This window comes from Haliaeetus leucocephalus, unplaced genomic scaffold (genome assembly GCF_000737465.1).
Source record: "Haliaeetus leucocephalus isolate CR32 unplaced genomic scaffold, Haliaeetus_leucocephalus-4.0 Scaffold147, whole genome shotgun sequence".
Taxonomy (NCBI): Eukaryota; Metazoa; Chordata; class Aves; order Accipitriformes; family Accipitridae; genus Haliaeetus; species Haliaeetus leucocephalus.
Genome location: NW_010972583.1, coordinates 1,885,305 through 1,906,385, shown reverse-complemented (window position 1 = coordinate 1,906,385; position 21,081 = coordinate 1,885,305). Strand labels below are relative to the sequence as shown.

The 21,081-nt window shown below is 52.4% G+C and overlaps 1 protein-coding gene across 1 annotated transcript; it reads right to left on the bottom strand.

Moving 5' to 3' along the window:
• Positions 1–4,987: 4,987 nt before the first annotated feature.
• GNG12 (guanine nucleotide binding protein (G protein), gamma 12) lies at positions 4,988–20,218 on the bottom strand. Its single transcript, XM_010561513.1, has 3 exons — positions 20,175–20,218; positions 6,545–6,661; positions 4,988–5,498 (listed from the first exon to the last, which is right to left on the bottom strand). The coding sequence occupies exons 2-3, from the start codon at positions 6,638–6,640 to the stop codon at positions 5,373–5,375; spliced, it is 222 nt and encodes a 73-aa protein (XP_010559815.1). The 5' UTR covers positions 6,641–6,661; positions 20,175–20,218; the 3' UTR covers positions 4,988–5,372.
• Positions 20,219–21,081: the final 863 nt, after the last annotated feature.

The following is a 21,081-nucleotide window of genomic DNA, read 5'->3' as shown; positions in this document are numbered from 1 at the left end:
GCTGCAGGAAATGTTGGAAATGTTATTTATTTTTCTTGAACGCTGCCACTTCTTAGCAGAGTTGGGGAAAAAAAACCCAAAACCAAACCCCGGAGAGGGAGCATTACTTTAGAGGCTCCAACACTCCTGCAGAGCCTGAGTTTTCTTGGAAGGCGGGGAAACCTGATTCCTCGGAGGAGGAAAACTTGACCCGCCGTTTCCTTTCCCAGGAAGGTGTCTGTCCAAACCTCGCACTGCAGACTGCTGCAAACCCTCCCGGATTTATTCCCTGCGTGCCCCCAGCACGGCCCGGGACCCCCCAATAGGGGGTTTCTGTGCCGGGCTCTTCTTTTAATTATGTCTATACGCTGGCATGTAAAAAAGCTGTACTCCACGTGGCAGAAATCTCTCTCCAGGCCCCAAGAAAGCAGGAGAACAGCCTCCCTCGCGCCCACGCCGCTTGCTGCCGGCAAGAGCCCTGTGCCACCCACGCTTCCCCGGGGGGGGAACGATGCCGGTGACCTACATCGGGGCTTCCTTCGTTGCACGTGCGTGCCGCAGCCCGGCACGCTGCACCCTGGACCCCCCCAGCCCACCGCCACCACCACGGCCTCGCGCTGTGTGCGGCGCGTAGCTCAGGACCGGCTGGATGCCATCCTCGGTCCCCGGGGACGTGGCATCGGCATCAGCCCACGGCAGCGGGAGTCACGCTCGCCGCCCAACACGGCACGCAGCCGGGGGAAAAAAACCAAACAAACAAACAAAAAAACCCCACAGATGAGCCCCAGCGAGGAGGTCGGGTCAGGCTCAGACACGGTAGCTGTGCAAACGTAATTTTAGCTTCGTTATTATGGCATTTCCAAAGCAAATACACCCCAAGAGTTGATCCGCTGGCTGTTGCCTCCGTGCACACATATTTAAAGATCCTCTTTCTGTTGCAAGTTACTTCAGCGGCACAAATGTCACACATGGAGGAAAAAAATTTCACCGCGTCCGACCATAAACCCACACAAATCCAGCTCTGGGGATCTTTTACCCTCCTCTGCCGTCGTACACCAGACGCTCTGTTGCCCTTTCCTAAGCGTGTAACAGAGGGCGGGTGGATCAATCACATTTTGGGAATTAACTGGAGATACTTGCTATTTTGCCAAGCTCAAACTTGATCCGAAACTCCCCAAATCCCTGGTTTGTCCCGGTGTCTCCCCCAGCCCCTGTCCCCACACTACATGGGGGACATGGGTGGTCCCGGAGCCGCGTGGCCCAGCACGCGCCCCTGCACCCAAACGCTCTTTTTTTTCCCCCAAACCAGCCAGCTCTGAGGAGGGGGTAGGGGTCCCCCTGCCTGGCCATGTGCCAAGCCCTCCCAAAAACACCCAAGAAAGGCATCCCGGGCTGGGGGGCAAAGCCAGACTGGAGCCCAGCAGCACCCACCCGCCGGGAAAGCACGGGCTGCCAGGAAAGGTGGGAAGGGAAGGACGTTTATTCCGAAAACCGGCCAAAAGGAGGAGTAAGCACCAGCCACACGCGGCGATGGGATGTCTTCGGACTCCGGCGCGGGGCCTGCGAGCTGGACTCGAGATCCCGCTCCGCATTCCCATCGCTGCACCCCTCATTTAAAACGGGTGCTGGTTTGGGGCTTAATTGCACCGCAGCCTCAAAACCCAAACCCATCAAGACAAGAGCAACGAATTCAAGCAAAACCCGATCATTTTTGGCAAAGCCAGCCTGCCAGCTCCCCGGGCGATGGTTGTGCTCCGTACAGGGGACTGCAGACCCCAGGGGACAGCCCCGGGGAGGGACACCAGCGTTTTGGGGACCGGGATGACGGCCCCGCACCTGGCACGCTGAGCTCAGCCAAAAGAGGGATGGGTCAGGATTGCCTGGGGACAAAAGACGTGGAAAGAAAGGAGAAAGAAAGAAAGAAAGAAAGAAAGAAATCTCCCCCAAACAGAACCGAGGCTTTACCAAGGGTCTTTAGTAAATCTAAACAAACTTTTTTTTTTTTTAACAATAAAGAACACCCAGCTTCTGTCACTGCTCCAGGGCCGAGGTGTCCTGCAGCTCTCACCCCTGCCGCAATGCTCATCCAAATAACCCCAGCCCAGCCCAGAAGAACTGTGAGCAGATCTCATCAGATCTCCTTTTTCCCCCTCTTTTAGCCCATCGGTTTGACATGAAGAGGTCCTACCTGAGACAAGATTTAAACACGACCAGCAAGCGTGCTTGAGGGTCTCAGTAGGGGCCATCCCACCTGGGGGTTGCAGAAGACCTGTCCTGCTGTCACCCAACGCTACGGGGACAGCCAGGTTCTTTTGGGGACCCTTGGCAGGTTAGGAGGGGTCAGGATTAGGGGGTACCGGTCCCACCTGCACCAGGCTATCCCCATCCTGACCCCATTCCCACAGAGGAAACACCCGGCAAGGCACCAGCGCAGCAGCAGCGAGTCCAACCTTTGCAGCTCACCAGCTCCAGGAGGCCAAGGAAAATGAGTGACGAAAAGCTGGGAGCATAGAAAAAGCAGAAATGTTTTAGCAAGGGGCTATTTTAGCAAGAGTCGGGTCTCCAAGCCACCAACCGGCCCTTCTCCCTTTAATGCAACACAGTATCAAGAGACAAATTAGAAAATACAGAGAAAAACCACAAATAACATGCTGGCTGCTTAATCTATGGGGGGAAAAAAAGAATAAATACCCATTCTGGAGTGGTATCGGGTTCACCTGATATAAAAGAGAGGGGTGGCACAGAGATGCAATGGTGCGTGCCGCCCCGCCGCATCGCATCTCCGTGCCGCCCCACCGTGCTGCCTTCGTGGGTTTCCCCCAGCAGCTGTGGATGCAGATGGTCTCATTTCTCCTTTTTCATTCTACCAGGGCAGAGTCTGTATTTCCCCTGAATTTTACAATTCCTGTTCTTTCACGAGAGTATTTATAGCAAAAGAGCAAAGTGCAACCAAAACCGCTCGAGCCTTCGCATGCCCCTATATATTGCATTTAAAAAATAAAAGAGTTTATCAAAAATCTATGCACTAAACGCCGTCAGAGGTGGGCAGTCAGGTGATGTCAGCTGACGATCTGAAGTCTTTTACCTAAAACTGAGAAAGCACCTGAAAAAGAAACTGGCACAGTGTTTTTAATTCTATGCCTCTGATCACCGCCGCGGTCATGGCCACCTACAAGCAATCCTTTTGTTCTCGGGGTGCGTAAGCAAGCGTGAAATAGATGCCGGCATAAATCTTGCCCTGGTGCTGCAAGGATGTCAAAATTGCATGGAAGAAGTTGAAAAATACATTTAACTCGGCCGCGGGGCTGGGACAGAGCCACGGCCGCAGCCGGGGCACCCTCGACATCGGCTTGACAAATGCCGGGGGGTTCTTTGGAGAGGAGTGACGGAGCGAGCCCGAGGAACGTGCCAGAAGCTCTTTATTAGAAAATACAGTGTTAAGCACCACTACGGACATGGCGTGACGGGTGGGAATGACGGGAGGTGGGCACGCTCCAGCTCGGGGCAGAGTGCTGGCTGGACCCCACAGCTGGATCATCAACCAGTGCCCCACAGCTGGATCACCAACCAGACCCTGCTGCAGGCTTTATTTAAGGGCAGACAATACAGAAAAGAAGCCAGACACGAACAGCACCTCTGCAGCCACACAGGTGATCTTTTTTTCGGGGAGGGGCAGGGAGCGCTAACGAAATAAAAATGCAAATTACTACGGGGCCAGCAGATCGATAGGAGAACAATATTCGGGCAGCAACATGAGGTTATTTACCCGCCCCGCATACCTGCCTGCACGCTTCTGAGCACAGCTGGAGTTCTCTCAACAGCTACAGTCTTGCATACCCAAACTAAGTTAATCAACTATTTTTAACAAGATGTGTTATAAAATGATAGACACAAACACAGTAAAAAAAAATCAGGGTGGATCTACATTGTTGTTTTTTAAATTGTCACTAGAAAAATACTCTAATTATAAAAATAATCTGCCTGTAAGCACAGAATAAGCAGTACAATTTTCTGTCAGTCTTGTATGTCGATTTTTGAACTGTTTGTTAAAGCAGCTTGTTAAACAAATATGTAACTTCTCAATATATATCAATAGCGTGTATATAATTTAATATAGAAATGACAAATAAGCGACGTAAGACAGTAAATTACAAGTGGTTAATAAATTCTGTAAAGATCATTACAGAAATGCACAGTTACGGCAGATCGCCACTTCAACCTCTGAGCCACCGGCTACAGAGAAAGACGTTTGCAGCCAGCTGAAGTCAGAATTATTTCCGATCCCTTCAAATTTTTCTGTTAGTATGCAATGCTTCTATAAATATACTATTAAAGTTTTTATATATATACACATATACACACACAGACAGAGAAAGACTTTTTTATTATGTATATATATAAAATCACTTACTTGATGGAAAGGCCCTCCAATTGTATCTGCATAACCACAATCTGGATATAATTTGGCATTTTTCCCCTTTAAAAATGAATTTTAAAAAGAGTCAAATTCTGACTCCCTGCACAAAATACAACTGGGACTTCGAGTGATGGAACCATGAACCATGCCTCCAGCTCAGCACGCAGCCAGGGCAGCACTAGCTTGCAGCCTTTGATTCTTTTGACAGGGTTTTTTTTACACTAACACAGATTCTTAATTACAGAAGAAAATGCAGAGAAGCAGAATCAAAGCTGAAAATTCTGCTTTTCCAGCTCCTTTTATAAAGCAGGAAAATAAATCTGCAGATCTCTGATTCTTGATGCTCTAGGTTTTACACTTAAAAACCCCTGTCGAGAGAAGCCAGCGTAAGGAAGGCTGCAGGCATGGCTCCCTGGAGTTCACCAGCAGTTGCTACAACCATTTTTCAAGGTAGCTTTTGCTAGATAATGCACTTCTAAATGTGTCTGTGCATAAACACCCGCTACCAACACAGTACACACCCCCCCCGCCCTCCCCGCATACGTAATTTTAAAAAAATGTAAAACCAATGATGTTTAATCAGGTTTCTACACCTTTGCCTCTGCTCTGTCAGCAAAGCTCAGGCAACTTTGGTCTCGTTTGCGTAACTTGAAAAGTGAAACGGGGACCCACTCCTGCAGAGGACAAGACCCCCGGCTCCCCCTGCCCGTCCCGCCGCGGGGACCCCGGCGCGGCACTTGTGGGCTTGACGAAGACCCCATTCCCTTGGACAAGAAAGAAGTTAATTCAGCTTGAAACCTCGCTTCCTAATAAAGATAGGGAACAGAAGAAATGCTTTAGAAAGCTTAAGAAATCATTTATAGGCTTGGTAAAAGAACAGCTGCTCTTACACAGGTGGTACCTTACAGAGTATTTGCCTATACGCCTGCCGGCGGCCGGCTTTGCCCAGGAGGGCTGCGGAGGAGCTGCCGCTCTCCTATAACAAAATGCAGGTCTTCTTGTCCTTGAAAGGGTTCTCGGAAGCGGGTATGCCCATTAGCAACGGATCTTTCTTGGCGTGTTCTTCACAGTAGAGCATTAGGTCTGCTGATGCTTTTGACACCTGCAGAAGACAGGGGGAAAAAAAAAATAAAAAACCACCAACATAAAATGGTATTTCCCCATAACTGGTAACACGATCAAACATGCCAGGAGCTGCCGATGGGTAAAAAGTCCCTGCGTGGGACCAGAGAGGTGCTCGGAGATCAATGTGGTCTCCGGGGCCCCGTCTCCTCCGAAAGACGGGCTGGCTCTGGCTGCGTCTGCAGGGAGGAGGAAAGGATGGACGCCGGTGCTCTGCGGGGTTAGTTCGTGACACGAGGCAAAAGCACCGCGCGGCTCCTACACGGCTTCTACAGAAGGCTAAAAATAAACAGGAGAAGGTTCAGAATAATACGGGAGGTTTGTAACGAGGAACTCCTCAAATGTAACGTTGGGGACGGTCGACAGAAGCGTCCTCAGCTCACCAGCCGTTTCGGGAACGCCGCGCAGGTCCCTCCTGCCACCCGAGGAAGGGCCCCGCTGCTCTGCCAGTCCGTACCTCTGTTCTGCTGGCCTCCAAAAGGAGCTGGGCAGCAATTCAAGGAGCACGGCAAAACCCCAGAAAGCAACATCCTTCCGAGAAGGCTACGTCTCGTGTAGCCAATATCCTACCCCTGCTAGCCGGAAAAAAAGTTGGGTTTCTTTTCTGCCTTATGTTAAAGGAATCCAGTTTTCACTACCTTTTTTTTTTAATAAGGTCCCTACACATTCACCTTCCTCCCAGAGGTAGCATTCAGGAACAAAAATGGAACAAAATCACACAACGTGCATGAAACTGGAAACTCGTACCTGCCTTCCGTTTCACACATTTGATTTGCACTTTGTATTTTGCTTTGGTTCTCCTACAAGTCCATAAAGCACGGAGCTACCTGAGGATACTGCTGGCAAGCGGCCATGAGAATTACATTTATTCAGGTTTGTTGGGATGAAACGTGTATGTCGTGTTCCGAGATGGGGACAAAAAAAATGAACCGTGGGCACACACACACTCCCTTATCTTATCACCCTACAGCCGGAAGGGGAAAAAAACAGGAGAAAAAAGAGGGGTGAAGAAGGACGTGCTCTCACCTTTATTCTTTCTATTGAGGCTTCTATTCTTAACTGCTGGACAGTCCTTCGGGCCTGGGCTATGTTGTTGGTCGTGCTAGCCGTTTTGCCAGACATTTTCAGTGAAGCGGTGAAGTTCTGTTTTGAAAGACAACAGGTTAGTTTTCCAGAAGGTGGCACGGCGTGTCAAACTACTTTTACACACACTCGGGAAGGGATGGTTACCCCAGGAGGTTTCGGGAGGGAGGAGAGCTGCCCGAGCACTGGGGATGAAGTGGCCGGGCTGCGTTTCGGGTCTGCAGCAGCCCAGCAGCAGCTTTACGACACGTCAGAAGAAAAGGAAAAAAACAAGAAGGCAAAGTTCAGAGACGCACTCCCGGCTGCTGTCTGCTCCCATGTGGCCATATACAGGGGGTGGCGGAAAAAAACCCAAGCGGCTCCGGGGCTTTCCTTCTCCGGGTGAGAATGCAAAGCATCAATCCCGACATGGGGCCGGTGTTCGGATGGTGTCCAGCGAGAAGAAAGGATGCTCTCCGCTGGGAACGGCCACCCGGTCCGGCAGCAATCCGAGCACGGCTTTTGCAGCTCGACCCCTCGCTCGCAGCTACCCACGGGATGCCGACAAGCGGCACGACGGCAGCACGTCCCGCCGGCTTACCGGGGAGCCCAGCCCGTGCCGGGATGCCACGTGCTTCCCTGCAAGTTGGACCAAGGATGAAGACGTGCTCCCGACCCCACCGAAGAGCAAGGAGGGAACCAGGATCCTCCGCGTGCATTTGCACCACTCGGGATTCGGAGGTCTATAACCTCCCGGTGGTCCCCAAAAAGCTCGGTTTCTTCAGGTGTACATAACTCATACGGCATACTCGAGCCTGCCCGGGCTTACGGGACCACCACAAGCTGTCCCTTCGCCCGTGCCACCCTGCAGGCCACCTTGCCCCATCTCCCTGCAGCACCCATCCCGCTGCGTGTCCCCGGCCGTTTCTCATCCCGTGCAGCCATCCAACCGCTGCTGCTGGAAGGAAACTAACCGTGCACGGAGCAGCCGGAGCAGGGAAGGGCCGAGGACCGCGCAGCATCGCGCTCAAAAGAATATCCCTACAGGCATCGCAGCAGCAAAGAGCTTATTGCTAACTTATTCAGGCACCCGGGAGTTCAAAGAGCAGCTGGTTTAGGACAGCCCTAGCCTGTGAAACCATCCGTTGTGCGCCAATCCTTGCACGCAATCTCTAGCAGGACTGTCCCCAAACCCTGCCGTTTGGTTTTCCACGGATCCACGAGAATAATTGGCTCCATAGAGCTGTGCTTAAATCATTTACTGCATTACAGGGACTCGAGTCCAACGTAGCTCCATGTGACCTTTCCAAGTGCTGCATACAGCGTTTCCTTGTAGGCTTCAGGTTTCTCACGCCTCGGCCTGGGTAGCAGGGCTGTTTTTCCAGCCAGTGTTCGTGCCTGCCCAGCTAGCTGGGAACAGCAGCGTTTTGCACCAAGTCCCTGTTTCGGCACATGCCCTCATTTCTAGGCCGCTCAGCAGGGCCCCAAGATTTTCAACATTTTTCTCTCCCTCTGCAGAAACCAGCCCTGGGTTTGCCGTTCAGCCCCGGCGCGTGTCAGGCCAATGCAGCCCGCGCCGGCGCACAGCACCCACGGCAGATGTGGGATGCCCCCAAAACACTGCTGTACACCCTCCCGGCTCTCCTCCAAGAGTACCGCAGGCACCCACGGGTGCTTTCTGCTGGCCAGGGACCCTGCACAGCCACCAGCAAAAACCTCCACCCGTGGCATCCTCAGCATTTTTTGGTAGGAGCGATGCACCGACCCGTGCTCCCGCAGCACCGAGCGTGCTCGGCTTTCTCTGCAGCCCGACGATCTACCGGTGAGAAGTATGGCAAAGCGGTGTGCTAACTGGTATTTCACGCTTTACAGCTCAGGGCTGACTTCTGCTGCTCTCCTAGCATCCCAGCCACGAATCGCAAACGAAGCAGCCTGCTGGTTTTCCCAGCCGCATCCGCGGCAGGAGCGGCGAAGCCCGGCGAGAGCAGGATCAGAGCGTTGCGGAGCAGAGTGAACGCCGGCCGCGCTCCGCAGCCGAGCTGCAGGGAAAGCAGCCCAGGGATGCTGCCATAGCCTGGGAACAGCCGGCAGCGGGACGTGGGGGGACTTTCCTCGCGACGGCTTTGGGCAGAGTAATTGCCAAGCGGCCGGTAACACTCCTGCTCACGGGCGGCTAGGAGGGACGTTCATAACTGGTATTAGGTAGCACTAAAAACTACTTTCCTGAAACCAGTATTAAGACCGTACTCGTGAACCTCTCCAATCTGCATGGCCGTATAACAGCCCCCCAGTATTTAGCTCACTGGCCCACCTTCCCAGTAACTCTTTGCAGCCGGGAGGAGGAGACAAGCATGAAAACCAGAACTAGTTTAAATGCTGCACATGCTCCAAATGACCGATTTCAGGGCAAATCACAGAAGGTCTTTTGTAATTTCAGAACCTTTAAACGCGTGCCAGTTCAGAGATCGCAGCTCTGAGCAAGCGCCCTGCAGCAGGCGAGGGCACCGGCCGTTTCAGGGACACGCCGCATCTGAAGCGTGTACCTTCCACTCCTCCAAATATTTCCACCCAGGGTTTCTGTAGGCAGCTACCACGAGTAAAGCTGCAGCAAAGTTGAGGAAATTTGAGCAGAGCAGACACCCGTGACACGGAGGCTGGGGAAGCCGGGCTGGCAGCAACACAGTGCCGACTGACTCGCTCCGGCTGTGCAGGAGGACAGCTCGTAAACCGTGGTCGCTTCAGCTCCGCGACAGCCGGGTCAGTAACCCAAGCCTCGGGCTGCGGCAGTCGGACGCTGCCCCGCTTCCCCACAAGCCCCTCATCGCCCCCAAATTTCCCCAAAGTTCCCGCTGCGCTCCAGAGAGATCACCTACGGACCGAGCGGCACGTGATTCACTGCTTACCACCCACGGGAGGTCATTATGGCAAAATTAAAAAAAGCCAGCAGGATTTTTCCCTCCGTGGAGCAGCGTTCCCTCTATGGCACTGTCTTAACCAAAGACGCGGGCGCTCATCCTCGCTCAGCACCCACCGCCCCGCCGCTCCGCGGTGCTGCATTTGGAGCAGCACGAAGGAAACGAGCCAGGGCTGTCTGCACGACAGCAGCTCACCCTCCAGCCCTGCAAGCCTCTTCCAGCCCTCATTTAATCCCTGCACGACGCGGCAGGAGGTGACAAATCCAAACCGTGAGTCAGCACAGGACAGCTGAAGACGCAGCTGTGACCGGGCAGCACCAGGCACAAGACCCTCGCTCCCAAGAACGGGCACTGGTTTTGCCAGACCGGGGCTCCCATCTCCCAGCGCCGTCGGCTACTTACTCGGCACGGCCGTGGGTACGGAGTTTTGGGAGCGTTGTTTGCCCTAGGGAGGTGTGAAGTTTTTGCGTGCTTTGGCTGTGAGGAGGAGAGTTAAGACGCACGGGAGTCTGAAATACCCTCTGTATCAACATCACGACACAAACTCTCGGTTACTAACCCAGATCCACCGTATTAGTCGCGTTATTGCTAATCACGGAGCTGTAACATCCCACAGCAAGTACACAGTGTATGCGTCCTGAATTACTAATATTTGTAGCACCCAAATATTAAAATGCATTTCGATGGCACACTTAGTGATTCAATCTCCAAATTACTCAAGAGAAGGAGGAATGCTGACTGACACAGCGTAAACAACTTTGTCTGGAAACAGTCGTAAATCTGTTTGCAAAGGTTTAATATTCAGACATTCTGCTTTATTTCTGGGAAAGGGCAAGCTACTTGGAGCACGCTTCTCATTGTAAGTGATGATGGGAGGTGTATGTTGAATGCATGTCGTATTATTTGGAAAAGACAAAGTGAAAACTCTCTGGAATTCAAGGCAAAGGCCGTGGTGCATTAACCACCTCCGAGGTAAGCCCTGCAGTGCCGTGACTCAGACAAGAAAGCCTCTTCCATTTCAAGTCAGCGACAGCCAACTCGACGAGCGGGGGAGGTTTGCACCACGCCGGGCAACGCGGGAACGCACTGCGTGCTTCACCACAGACACAAAAGCAGAATTTTAATAAAATAGGGAGAATTACCTCGCATCCCGAGGGGCGGGACGTGCTTTAGCTGGTGGGAATCGGCAGGGTCAGGACCACGTCCAGGGCTTGGTGCCACAGAGCGGGGGACACGGCGGCCACGGGAGAGCCCCCATCTCCCCCGGTGCTGCTGGAAGGGACCCTGACCTCTACCAGCCGCTCACCGGAGGCAGCGAGACGGACCGAGCTGCGGCTCCCGTGACTCTCAACAGCAGCACCCCAGCCAGAACACGCGTAGGCTCCGCTGGTAAACCTGCCCCGTGATTTTTGCGATGCTGTTGTGAACGGAGCTAGGAGACTTGCACGTCTTGGCACACCGAAGAGCTGCAGCCTCAGATCCGACGGCTAATGCGGGCAGACTGCACTCCTGCAGCACCAAATGCTCATTTAAAACAGCATTTGGAAACGTAACAGGAGTTACTAGACTTTTGGGGCATTTAACCTGGTAATTGGAGGAATTTAATTACTGAAACGCTAACTGTTAAGCTAGAGTTCCTAGAAAGGAAGTCTGAAAGGACACAGATTTTGTGGGTTTTGTTCGACGCTTCCTGCCGTCGCTGGCGTGCCGCGAGAAGCGGGCAGGGGGACGGCTGCTCTGCTGCCGCAGCCCCCTTCCAACACACAAAAATAGCACCGGGGCCTGTTCTGCTCAAAGCCGTTAATACGTTCCAGCCCAAGTTTTGAGACTCCTTCCCGCTGGAAGCCACTGATTGCAATGGGAAACTACCAGACCCGGGGCTTTGCCGGATTTGGGTTTTGTCACCTAATCCTGGTGCTGCTCACTGAGGTCAAATGGCCACAGGGTCCGACGGGGGCTTCTGCTCAACATGTAAATGAGGCTTAACTCGTTTGTAAATGGTAACGGGATCATCCTTGCAGGGGATGCTTCCCCCTGTCCCGCCCCACCCCCAGCACAGTCCCTGGGGCTGCTCGCTGCTCTAACTCCCACCCTGGCACCCCAACGTGGGATTTCGGACCGTGATCCCGGGTAGGCAACGCAAGCAAGGCACGGCTCACCAAAAACACCAGCGACCCTTCCCCAGGCCCAAGGAGAGGTGCCGATGTCGTGTCTGGAGGATGTTCTTGCTATGGGATTGTCATTTCTATAAGAAGTCCTCCTGCACCAGCAGCGGTTGAGGAAAAGGACCCTGCTCCGGACGGAGAACGGGTCCACAGGCACCGGGCGGGAGACAAGTACAAAACGGCGTCTTGGCTACGTGGAACTGAAACGGTAGAAGACAAATTTCTCACGTTCGGGTAGTACTCTTAAGAAAAGATAATAGTTATGAGGCTATTGGCTACTTTGGGCAATTCGCTCTGCAAGGAATACAGCGAGAAATCGGAAGACCCTACCTTTTGGGGGTTTTGTTCAGAATAAAACCACAGGGTCGGGGGGCACGGCGTTCACCCCGCTCTCCCTGCCTCCTCCTCCTCACCAGCATCAGAGGGCACCCATCCAGAACCTCCGCAGGACCCTGGGGCCGAGGTGGCCGCTTGACTCATGAGACAGGCGCAGGCACACCGAACCCAACAGCTTCGCTGCAGCCCAGCTACATCGCCCAGAAGGACCCGCAGGAGACGGTCACAGCTGCAAAAGCTTCCCCATAACCCGACGGGCTCAGGCGTTCGTGAAAAAAATGAAACTGCCAACCGAGAACCTCCAACACGCGCTGTTAGAGCCGATACACGCAGCTGCTGAATTTGATATGAACCCAAACTGACTGCGAGTACTTTAAAATAACCAGTTCTGGAATAAGAAGGAGCTGTTTCACATGGACACAGAACCATGGATCCACTACGAACTGAGCCCAAACTCCCACTCCGGACCCCGCAGTTTTCACTTACTATATTGAAAAACTACAGTGTAAAAAAAAACCCAGCCCAAAGCAATTCTTTTTTTAATAAAGTAATGCATGCACCTCTGAGAACTAAGATAGTTCAACATTTGCTGATTCCTCCAATTTTAGTACTTTTTTTTTTTTTAAAAAAAAGACATAAGGTTAAAAAACAGTTGCTGCAAAATTAAAAGATAAACTGTTCTCTTCTCATTTTGCTGGGGCAAGCCTAGGCTGACTTTGCTCAGCCTTCCTTTCCCCACCCCCAAGCCACAGCCGCAAAACCCCTTTTGCCACTGGAGAGGTTTGAGTTTCTCTGGAGTCCCTTCCCATTTGACATGACTGACCTCGTTAGGAAAGTTTCAGTGCTTATTTTCCCAGCTGGTTAGATTTGTTAATAAATTAGATGTTTAAAAAAAAAAAAAAAAAAACAAACCCAAACCATAACATTTGAAAATTAAATTGCTGTGTTTCCTCATCTTCAAACAAACACAAGCAGCATTACTTTAATAGTCCTCCTAAGATTACTAAATCTCTTCTACAGAGAGATTTACAAACAACTAGGTCATCACCCAATAATACTGTTTTCCCTCCGAGTTCCTGGCAACCTACCCTATTAACTAAGCTGTGGCGGCCATCTCGAGCCGCAGGATTTCTCATAGGGTACACTTGATTTCAGACAACAGCAACTGCAGAAAACCCTGCAGATTTGTATCAGCGGCGTGCACGGTTCTGCAGAACTCGGGGTTTTGTGCCCTCGGAGCCCAGGGCAGGGTTTTCAGGAACAGGGATGTCTCCAGGAGAATTAAATCACTTTCTAAAGAAAAGACCACTCGGTCGGGGAGGGCACCGCTCCAATTTCTAAGAAACAAGCCCTCGCGCTCAGCGGGCAGCCCCGAGCCGAAAGCAAAGATCCCCCGCGAGCCCAGCGAGCCCCACCACTTGTCTCAGGGGGATCTCTCGTGCACTCACAGCCACAACTATTCATTCTCTGTCGAACGGACCGAACCCAAAAGTTCCAACGAGTTTTTCAGTTCACCACCTAAGACAAAACATGGGCCGGTGTGGTCTCATGCTGTTCGAGGCGGGAGGTGAGCCGGGGGTCCCCTGCGCCCACCGCTGCAGGGACACACCGTGAGCGACAACCTCGGTGTCCCGCAAGAGATAAAGCCTAACGAGGGCTTGCCAGACCTGAGGTTGACGATGACAGAGATTCCCGAGCCCCCGAGCAGCTGCGGGAATGGCTGCAGCTCTCATTTGTCTCTGACTCACAACCTAAAAAGAGACAAAATAATCAGTCCCACCAAGAGCCTTCTCCGGCCATCGTGCCCGAAGCAAAGCCTTCCTGCAGAAAGTGCTCCGAAACCATCCAACAGCTACGTCTGAAAACAGACATGGTATGTTTTTTCCAGCTGTGCCGGCTGGTCTAATAAAACAAGCAAGCTTTCGTGCCGTGCTTCACGTCGGCTGGCGAGGGGCTCGCAGGTTTGTCTGCCTGCCCCAGCCACGCCAGCCCACAGCCCTTCGGACCCCCCAGCCGCACCGCGTTGCTTGTGCACGCTGGCAGGATCTCCTCTTTGTTTTCAGTCCCGAGCACGCCGTGCAGCTTTCATTTTCCCCTTCTGAGTACCAGGAGGCTGCAGGAGCAGAAAGGTGCGGGGAGACAGACAACTGGAAGAACAGTTCCCATTGCAACAGCCGTTAACCCCACCGGGATCCCACGAAACGCCACGGCACACGCTACCGCGCACTCGTCGTCACCTCTTGCCCTTTTTCACTGTTCGTCCCTACCCCTGGTCGGTTTGAAAGCTGTCAGAAGTGAAAAGAAGGCACTAATCACAACGGGAGGGAGCAAAGCTGCCTGCCCTCTCCAGGTGCTGCAGCCTTGCAGGGGCACAGGCTGGGCTAGGGCTCTGTAATTAACAGCAGAGTCAACAAACGAACCGAGCAAATATGCCAGTGGGAAGGCTTAGCTCATCCTTTGGGGAAAACACTTTTTTCCATGGAAAACTGAGGGCTTAGGTTTGTTCAAAAGAGGAGGATGCTCACCAGGCGTGCTTTGCCAGGGAAAAACACAAGAACTTCCAGGGAACTTCATGCAGGCCATACACCTGCGTTTTTTTCTGTCTTATAAATAACAACAGAAACACCTGCAAACAGGCCGAGCTGCCCCTCTTCCCTAGAAAAACCTTCTTTTTCAGGGCCTTGCCCTATTTTTTTCCGCAGGCTTTAGGTAACGAGGTTACGATGCAGCAGGTGCTCAGAACAGCCTCAGTAGGTACGCGGCTGGGCATTAAACTGGAGCTCCAACCAGGATAATTAAACACCAATCTATCTTTTTTACTCTTTTAGATCCAGGACTTACGAACAACCTGCTGAGTGAAATGTAATTAAATCACGGCCGCTAAAGTACACCCGGGAATCGCTCGGCAGCTCTGCCTTGCAAACAGCTCCCTATTCGCTCCAGTTACGTAAAGTCAGCTTATCCTGCAGCTCCGAACCCCAGCTAGCAGCGGAATAAAGGCTCCAAAGGGTATCTTGGTACTATTTCTTTTGAAGCAAAACAGCTTCTAAGTCGAGTAACTCAAAACTGTAGATCAAAAGAGCGGACTGAACAAAACACAAAGCGACAACACAAACACGGCACCTAAAAGCGTACAAAACGTGCGTGGCTTCAACACGCTGTCGGCCTCTGGTTTTCCCCACGGCTGGGGGTTGGCGCGAATCTAAAGTTAACAGCTAATCTGCAACCATAAGTTTCTAACACATCTCCTTTTCCAAGCCACAGAAGCCGTGCTGTGGGGGATACAGTCCCCCCAAGGTGGAAATGCCCTTGGTGTGGAGGCTGCAGGGAGGCAGCGGCACGGCAGGCTTCAAATTCGGCAAGGAAACAGCGGGCAAAAAAAAGGACGCGAGCAGCTCCGTAAGCCAAGAGGGACACCGGCTTTCCCGGTGACCCCCTCCGCGTCCCCCCGCGGCAGGCTGGCAGAGGGGATCCCTCCTCGCCAAGGGCACCGCACAGCACCCACCGCAAACGAGCCGGCACCAGCACCGACCAGCCTTTGCGCAGGTGTCCCGTGGGCCAGGGTGGTCCCTGCTGCATCCCCCCGGGATGGAGGAGCGAGGACCCCGGGGAACCGCCGCTGCGAGCTCTTCCAGCTCGGAAATGTTGGGATGCTGCTGCCCACTTGAGCCTGCTAGAAAAAACAGAAACAAACACCGCCACGGGAAATTATTTTGCTTTTCTTAAAAACACAGTAGTAGGGGGAAAAAAAACAAATGAGCGAGCCGCTTGGCAAATTCAAAGTCGGGCCGCATCCAGCCCGCGCTCTGCCCTGCACGGGGCTGGGTATCGAAGCGAACGCCGGGCACGGAGCTGCTGCTGGGAGAAGCACACGCATCCCGAGGAGCTGCTCAGCGGTGCCAGGTGGCCATTGGGCAGCGTTTCTGCCCCAAAAAACCACCATAACACAGTACCACAGGAGCTCCTGTTTACGGTTTCGGTGATTCCACAATGAATGCTGCAGGTTTACAAGCAAAATTGGTGCCAGTCCTGCAACTCCCCCCTCCCCAAATCTTTGCTGGAACAGTTTTAAGCTGGATCCGTTTTGCATATCACCACCAATAATAAAGACTCTGCCTGCTAGTTCGCAACGCCGCCTGCAAAACCATTTTGCGGTCACCTTACTTACCAACACCATCCTGCCTGGCACCCTTTCGCCCCCGCTGCCTTCAGCTGGGACTCTGCAAACAATTTGGTAATAACGCACCATCAAACCCCAAATCCAGCTGTCTCCTCTTACCTACTTACACTCTCCAGAGCTCGCAGGAATAAAAAGGCAGGAGCTTACTCCTACCTCCGAAGTCAGCAATTTTGCTTCTGAAAATTCGGAGACTAGAGTTGTTGGGCAGGAAGGTGGCATTTTTACGGTTGCTTTACACAGCTCCTCGCTCCTCCTGAGGCTGAGCCCATGCCGTTGCCCAGGGCACAGCAGGGACACGGCACTTATCCGGCAGACCTTCGAAGGAGCCACCATGCAGCCCAGCAGCCGTCTGCTTTGGGGGGGGAACAGGCACTGCAGGGGGCAAGCCCCCCCCTTTCACCCCCAGCCTGGTTAAGCAGCAGGACACCATGCACGGGCTGGGGAGGCTGGAAGGAGCAAGAAGGCAGCGAGGGGAAGAGGGGCTGCAAGCAGCACGGAGAGGCACCAGCAGCCACGGTCACAAAATCAACTTAGGTTGGAGAAGACCTTCGAGCTCATCACGTCCAACCGTAAACCTAACTCCGCCAAGTCCAGGTCGGTCCTCATGGAGAGTGGCAAAGAGGAGCCGCGATGGTCCCTGGAAGGGGATGATGCCAGAGCCCCTCTCCAGCACCTGGGATGACTGTGGGGTACACGCACCGCTACTACACGCGCCACTACTACACACACCACTACTACTACACACACCACTACTACGTGTGCCACTGCTACGTGCACCAGGCGCAGCGGCAGGGCGTAGGGTGTTTCGGCGTAAAGTTTCCGCGGGTTCTCCGGGTGCTGCGAGTGTTTCCGCACGTGCCGCTTTCCCAGCCGCTTCTGTGGGAGCGTGAAGGCTGGTGGCTGGTTGGGACTTGAATGCTGGTTGTTGGTTTTCCTACGGGGCAGACGTGGCCGCTCGGGAGCAGGTTTGTTATGACTTGCAGAACCTAAAAACTCTCCGAGTCCAAGCCAAGAGGCCTGACGCTGTCATTAAAGGTGGGTGCCGAAATAAACAACCCTATTCTGAGGGTGCAGCGTAGCATAACCAGGTATGTCAGCGTGCAGAAACACGGTTGCACGCAAGCATCAGAAAGTCTCGTTAATTGTGATATTTCATGGCCTTGATTTTTTTTTTAACGTTTAGGTGTCTGAGGGAAGAATCTGCTGGAAGAAACTCAAAGCGCCTGGCACTACCTTCAGCCAAACCACTCGCCTCTTTGCACCAATGCGTGCTCCCCCCGAGATCCTGCATGCCCCGGCACGCAGCAGCACCTTTTCCACAACTGCCCGGCAAAGGGGATGCCAGCTCCCACGGCCGGCTGGGACACTGTGCCTTCTTCCCAGCACCGAGGTCGAGCATCCCAGCGTAGGGATTCCAGCTGCTCCTGCCCTCCCGCACGGGGCAGTGGGGGATCCCCAGGCCCCTTCCCCAACTTTTATAACTGGGAAGCCAGGGTGCGTACGGAGCGTGGAAAAAGAGTGGGAGGCTCCGTGCGGAGGAGGCGCAGGGCGAGCAGCCCTGATCTGTCCCTCCTGCCGAACACAGTCCGGCTCACACTGATTCCTCCACAGCACCTCTCCGGGAGCGCTCTTTATCGCATCCACACCTTCAAAGTAAATACTACAAAAGTTATTCACGCCGATCTTCCAGAAACGAGGACCCGCTGTCCCAGATGTAACCCTAATTAGAGAGCACTGGAACGACGAGGGCACGTTCGACACTCCTCCCGCTCCAACCGGTTGTTCTGCTCGGAAAAGGAAATAGCATCTCCAGCAAAACAGCCCCTTCCCAGCTCACCCACCTCTCGCGCCTGCGCCGGGCGATCCCATCATCGCCAAACTGCACCTCAGCCAGCACCCTGCTCTGGTTATGCAGCCAACCTAGTTTTTCCAGCGGTGGGTGCAGCCAAAGGGAAAGCCGGCGGTGGCTTGGCAGGGCTCCTTGCCGCCCCGGCCCCAGCGCGGGGCCGTGCTGACACCCAGTGGAAACCACGGCGAGACGCCTGGCAGAGGGAAACGCTGCGCCTGAAATCTTTTCCTTCTGTTATGCTACTAAATAGAATGGAAAATAAAACCCGGTAAGCGGGAAAACATCGGAGCCCTGCCCTCAGCAGGAACACAGAATTGGGTAGTAAAATGAAAGAGGGATTAGAGATGTTTTCTCGTTGTTTCTCGCTTTACGATACTTACACCGCACCCGACGAGAGCAGAGGGGAGGTTGTGCGATACGCCAGAACTTCCTGGGAGGAGATGGACTTGGAGACACTCATGCACTGAACGCAGTACCCGTGATGATGCTTCCCAAACTTCCAAAGGAAAACGGCGGCCGTGATCGCCCGCTGGCTCTGGGGGTCCCACGGGGGGCTCGCTCCCTCGCCCTCCCTCTGCACAGCCCCAGCCACGGGCTGGGGAGTTTTCAGCAGCGAGGCTGCGGCTGCTATCGCAGGGGACCGGCGGCCAGAGGAAGGTTTCTGCTCCTGCCTCCGCAGCTACTGAGAACCAAACTGTGAGCAGCAGCGGCCACAGCGATGGCTAGCTGGTTCCCGGCAGGGGAGGAGGACTTGAATTTTAAACGGGTATCAGGCAAGATTTACAATCGTGGCACAAGTGTTTTATACACACCAGAAAAAGTTTGGGTTTGGGAAAAGAAAGCAAGATCCTCCCCACACAAAAACAACTCCTTTGCGTTTTCAGGGATCGCGCTATTACCATGCACACAGAAAAGCTGAAACACCTCGCAGCTGCGGTACTTGCACAGAGTGTTTTTGGTGAAGGACGTGGATGCTTTGGCATGCACACCCTGCACAGCACCGCAGCTGAAGGGACTGGGGAAACTCAGGCACCCCAGAAGACCCAACTTCTGTTTTGCTGGGCACAAAAGCTTCTGTTTTGCACAAAGTCGCTTGGTCTTTTACATAGTCTGCACAAGTACAGATCTCGCAAGACATGAGCTTGAAGCAAATAGAGACAGGGTATTACACGTCAGAGGTATAAAAGTCAGCTGAAAGCGGGGAACCAGCACACCTCAGCTCTGTTTAGTCTGCCTCGTTTGGATTACAGTATAGATCAGCAGTTTTCAAACCCACTTTCACAGCAGAAAAGATAAGCAACGCCAAACTCTCCTTCCATCCGTATCTCTTGGAGGAAGCGCAGTAATTAGCACTAGGTTAGCGATGGGAAGTCTGGGCATGCAGATACACCTGCTTTCCCCAGAGGCGAGCAGCCCGTCAGCGCACATGGAGAATACAAGCTCCTTAAAGCACAGAACACCAACTTGGGATGTTTCCTTCTTCAGAGAATTTACACTGGAGAACATTTAGAGATTTTACAGTTGAGATCTTTTTTAAAATTATAAACAATGCCTCCAGTGTCTTAATTAGTCCTTCTAAAACGTATAAAAATCCCGAATAATGTGAAATGAAAGAAAACAGACAACTCCCAAGATCTTCAATTGGATTTAGCGTTCTGGGTATTTAATTAAGGATGTGTTCCTTCATAACCTCCATTTCACAAGTTATCCCAGTACCATCCTGCTGATCAAAACTGGGCTACAGCTACGTTTGATTTACAAAGTCAGCCACCATACATGTGATTCTGTCAAACCCAATTTACTTGTTGGGAAATGAGTAGTGGAAAAACCCGCTTTTATTTTCCTCTGCATTTTTTCCGACTTAACTTTTTATATCTTTAGTACAAATGAAAGCCACGGAAACTGACTTCTAGATCAAGGTTACTTTGAAAAATGTCTGAGCAGTGTAATTTTAAAGACATCGGCCTGAAGTCATTAGTAAAGACAACCTGTGCTCCCTAACGAACTGTGGTGCAGACTCTTCACAGAAGGTACCTGTTTCTCCCCACAGGGCACTACCCAGCTAACTCACACCAGAAAAGACATACACAAACTACAAAGAGACATTTGCAAAGAAACTTTTAGTGGTATCAAAATCAGTTCATCTTACAGCATGTAAAGCAGGAGCGGTCCGTGATTAAAGCACCAGACTGGCTTGGCCTCAGGTTACGTGACCTTCAGCAAATTCTTTAGTCTGAAAGAGAGATAAAGCCGAGGACGCTGGTGGGAGATGCTCTGTGAAGAGCTTTGTGGTTCCCAGCTGAAAGACACTGAAAGGGTGCAAAGTACTTCACAAGCTTCTTGGTTACATGCATTTATCAAACTACCTATTTTAAAACTGGGGTGAATATAGGAAGAATTTGCATTCCAAGATGGTCAAACAATAGACATGTAACACAGCAAATACAGAAATGGTGAAGACTTCCACGCTGCCCCTTGCTAACTGATAGAATAAACAAGAAAAAGCCTAATCTCCATGACAGAAGCAGCTCATTCAAAACAGCATTTCTGCCCCCTAATATTCAATGCAAGAGTGGTCAAGCAGTTAAAAATGGAGGTGAACGAGTCAGCAACCTCTAACGTGCTGCTAATGCTTGAGAGCGGGCAGCAGCCACCACTGCACCGAGCCGCAAGCGCAGAACCTGCCTGGCTGCCGTGCCCGCCACGGAGCCGGTGCCATCCTTGTGGCCTCTCCTCCATAAAGCTGCTGAGCGTTCTGTATTTGTTCTACTCCAGAATAAGATTAAATCACTGGGGTTTGGGACTTGTGATGCTGCTTTGTATTTTGCATGAAAGGAAAGAACAAGCGCGTACTGGAAACTCACCTACAAAGGCAGTCTTGCTACCTGTCCGGCTTGCTTTGATTTTATCGGTGTAATGATCCTGAAACAGAGTAAAGTAAAAATCGTAAGTACTTCATAGTGCAAGAAAGCGAAAGCTAAGAGGGGTTAGCACTTGTGGTTTAATTCTAGTCACAAAGACTACAGTATTTTGAGATTGGCCTCACTGAAAAATCT

Excerpts from the sequence above, each read along its gene's own strand:
- GNG12 (XM_010561513.1), bottom strand. The coding sequence starts at position 6,640 with ATGTCTGGCAAAACGGCTAGCACGACCAACAACATAGCCCAGGCCCGA. Across the intron at positions 5,499-6,544 it reads CCTCAATAGAAAGAATAAAG|GTGTCAAAAGCATCAGCAGA; the intron begins GTGAGAGCACGT and ends TGTCTTCTGCAG.